At 55.8% G+C, this 3,417-nt stretch overlaps 1 protein-coding gene across 1 annotated transcript; it reads right to left on the bottom strand.

Annotated features, from left to right (window-relative positions):
* Positions 1-2,295: 2,295 nt before the first annotated feature.
* Positions 2,296-3,133, bottom strand: LOC123134764 (pathogenesis-related protein PRMS). The gene has a single exon (XM_044553944.1). It carries the CDS (start codon positions 3,083-3,085, stop codon positions 2,546-2,548), a length of 540 nt encoding a protein of 179 aa, XP_044409879.1. The 5' UTR covers positions 3,086-3,133; the 3' UTR covers positions 2,296-2,545.
* Between the last annotated feature and the right edge of the window lie 284 nt (positions 3,134-3,417).

The following is a 3,417-nucleotide window of genomic DNA, read 5'->3' as shown; positions in this document are numbered from 1 at the left end:
GAGTGCTCTGCTCGCGAGCGAGGGGGTATATATACGCAGCACTATTGGTCCCAGTTCGTGGCATGAACCGGGACTAACGGGTAGCCATTGGTCCCGGTTCATGCCACCAACCGGGACCAATAGTGGTGGGCCAGGAGCCAGGCCCATTGGTCCCGGTTCGTCCCACCAACTAGGACCAAAAGGTCCGGACGAACCGGGACCAATGGCCCACATGGCCCGGCCGGCCCCCTGGGCTCACGAACCGGGGCAAATAGCTCCATTGCTCCCGGTTCTGGATTGAACCGGGACTAATGGGCTAAACTGGCCTTGGCCATTGCCCCCTTTTCTACTAGTGCCCATCACCACCTCAAAGTCTGCACCCACCTGCTACGACAAGATAATGCGTGGCAACAGTGCCACCTGCCACCCTGGAATCCTAGAAGGAACGTGGCTACAGTGCGGCAGTACCAGGTGGACACCCTCCGCCTGGCACAACACTATAGCCACGCGGCCCGTGACAGTGCCTATGTCAGGCAGGGCCATGCCCCCATGACGGGCGATCGGTATGGCCTGCAGGCGGCGGGCCCTACCTGTCTGCATGCACCAAAAGACGGCAAGGCCTGAGTAGGCGGCCTCAAGGGGAGGTCGGCTCCTAGCAGGCGGCCGCCCCTCCCCTTGGAGTCTGTGCGCAATTAACCAGAGGCGACAGGGTGTGGCTACAGTGATCGCCCACCAGGTGGCGGCACTGTAGCCACACGTCCCCCGACCAGGCCATCGTCATCAGGGGCAAGGCTATAGTGCAGTCTGGTCCCCCTGGCCCATAGGCGGCGCGCCCTACCTGTCGGCAGAGCTCACAGAAGCCGGCAGGATCCACCAGGCGGCGGGCGCCAGCAGCCGGCGTAGAAGCCGGAGCCCCGAGACACTGACGGTCAGGTCCCAGGACCAGCCGGATTACCATTGTACCCCCGGGGGGTAGGCCTATATAAACCCCCCGGGGTCACCCATTCAAAGGGTTCAGGTCCCTTAGATCATACATGCACCCATAGCTAGAGAGGAGTAGAGCAAGCAGCCTTCTTCCTCCTCTAGCCCGAACAGCTCAAGGAGCACCCTTGTATTAGCTATCGATCATAGTGATGCGGAGACCCTGCAGAGTAGGATTAGGGGTGTTATCTCCATGGAGAGCCCCAAACCTGGGTAAGACCCGGCGTCGTTTACGGTCTTGCCTACTCCTGCTTCTAGAGCCCGACAACGTTCTATTGACCCCATACATGATTAGCCACCCGTTGGCATATGTCGAGAAAATACCACGACAACTAACCTTAGGCAAACTGTGGTTGCCACAAAAAGTGTGGCGAACAAATGACAAGATTTGACAAAAATCTGAGCATATGAATGTGAAGCATATAACTAGAGAAGTGTGGCAAGGAAAATGTAGCATGTACCAAATACATGCCTATGGGCATCTGCAACACTAACTAGCAAAACATACACTTTATTTGTCCATGGACTGGCCCAGACCCGTTCCTGTAGTGCAACATGACAACGTGCCCGGGCTACACAATGTGATGATTATCAAATTGCAATACTGAATGAATTAACCAATATTTAGAGCAACAAGAAGCAAAACTTATGATCTCAATGGTTTTCGCGCCCGTGTCCACCTTCTCTCCATTTGTGCAATCGCACCAAAAAAAATCTGATGGAGTTGGAGGTGGTGTACCACCTACAGCCTAGTGACTTCAAGTTGCGATCATGGATCACGTGCGAGTCGTAGGGCGCATCGTGCTTTTGCTTATGAAATGAAGCATGCACGTTTTGCCAAAAGCTCAGGCTTCCTTGCCTCATGCCTACAAAGTCTGCAGATACGACCTTTCACGCATCGCACAACAACTCATTCTCCATCACCGAGTAACCTGCCATCGTGCTTACTCTAGGACACAACTAGAAGCTCAACAAGAAAGCTCAATCACATTAGGCCGAACACTTGTTCAGGTGTGGTGTCCGCCATGGACGGCGTCGGCAGGGGGACGGGGGCATGTAGTCGGGGACGAATCCTGACTCAGGAGGGGGATTTGAGTGGGCAGAGGGTGTCGAAATCCTACGTACCAGAGGTCCGGGCGCCCGCAAACCTCGGCCAATTTGCGTTCAATTTGTGGGAATTCGGACAAGCAAGCACATCCACGGACAAATATGGGTCCACGTTAGATGACAAATTATGTCCAGACAGCTCAGTCCGTCGCGTATGGGTGTGTTTTGTGGGTGTGCGTGGAGATGCCCTAAGTTGTTGTAATATGACTAAGGTTAGGCTTGATAAACTTGAGCTACAAACCAAACATGCCCATTGTTTCCCAAAAATAGGGCTACAAGCCAAAGTTAGTGACACGACAATGCAAAAGCAACAACGTCAAAAGTCTGAACTAAAAATTAACTCCAAAATACACACTGGTTCACCGGAAGTTTAATATAAGTGTGGGTAATAGTAGTAAACTGCAAAGCATGGCAAGACGACTCAACCAGAAACACACGCGGCACGAGACGGCCGGCTTGACGGACGAGATCGACGGGATCAGAAGGGCTTCTCCCCGAAGATGTTGCCCAGCGGCGAGTAGTGGCAGGTCATAAGCGTGGTGCCGTCGGTGCACTTCACGGTGGCGCACCCGACGTCTGTGTTGCCTTTGGACATCACCTGCTTGAACTGCGCGCACAGCTTCCCGGAGGCGCAGCCGCCGGACGCGAAGTCGAAGTAGTTGGCCTGCTCCGCCCACGCCGCCACCGCGTCGCTGGGCTGCCACGCCTTCCCGGCCTCGCCGAAGCCGCGAAACACATTGACGCCGCCCGGCATCGCCGCCGACGCGGCCGCGCAGTTGCCCTTGAACCGCGCCGCCCAGCGCTCCGCCTGGTCCGCCAGCCCGCTGCTCCACTTGAGCGGGCGCTGCTCGTGGATCGCGCGCATGTGGTTCTGCGGCACCACGTACTGCTGCGCCTGGCTGATCTGGATCTGCAGCAGCTTCCGGCCGGCCGCCGCCGCCAGGGCCGGGGCGCACGAGAGCAGGACGATGGCCGCCACCGCGGCCAGCCAGCGCCTTGAGGTGTACTCCATGGCCATGACCAGTGTCGTCGACCCTAGCTTAGCTATACTGTCTAGTCTGCTAAACTCAGCCAGGACTAATTAACTGGAAAGCTTCAAGCCTGGCCTCTATATATACACATGCGTCTCTTTAACCACATCGACCGGGGCTAGTTAATTAACTGGAACCTACAAGGTCAATTACACGACGGAGTTGTCAGTTTGTAACAATATTTTTACATGCAACTAGTAACAGCTAGACGACTTAGGAGATCTACTTACTGATCGCGCGGTGCCGTGGCGATCGATCGACCCACGGATCGAATCATTTCATGTGAGGGGGCCATGCGGCTTCGGGGAGGGGCTTCTTG

Source organism: Triticum aestivum, chromosome 6B, assembly GCF_018294505.1.
Source record: "Triticum aestivum cultivar Chinese Spring chromosome 6B, IWGSC CS RefSeq v2.1, whole genome shotgun sequence".
NCBI lineage: Eukaryota > Viridiplantae > Streptophyta > Magnoliopsida > Poales > Poaceae > Triticum > Triticum aestivum.
This window is presented reverse-complemented; position numbering and strand designations above follow the sequence as displayed.

Coding starts and splice junctions, on each gene's coding strand:
- LOC123134764 (XM_044553944.1), bottom strand. CDS start 3,085: ATGGCCATGGAGTACACCTCAAGGCGCTGGCTGGCCGCGGTGGCGGCC.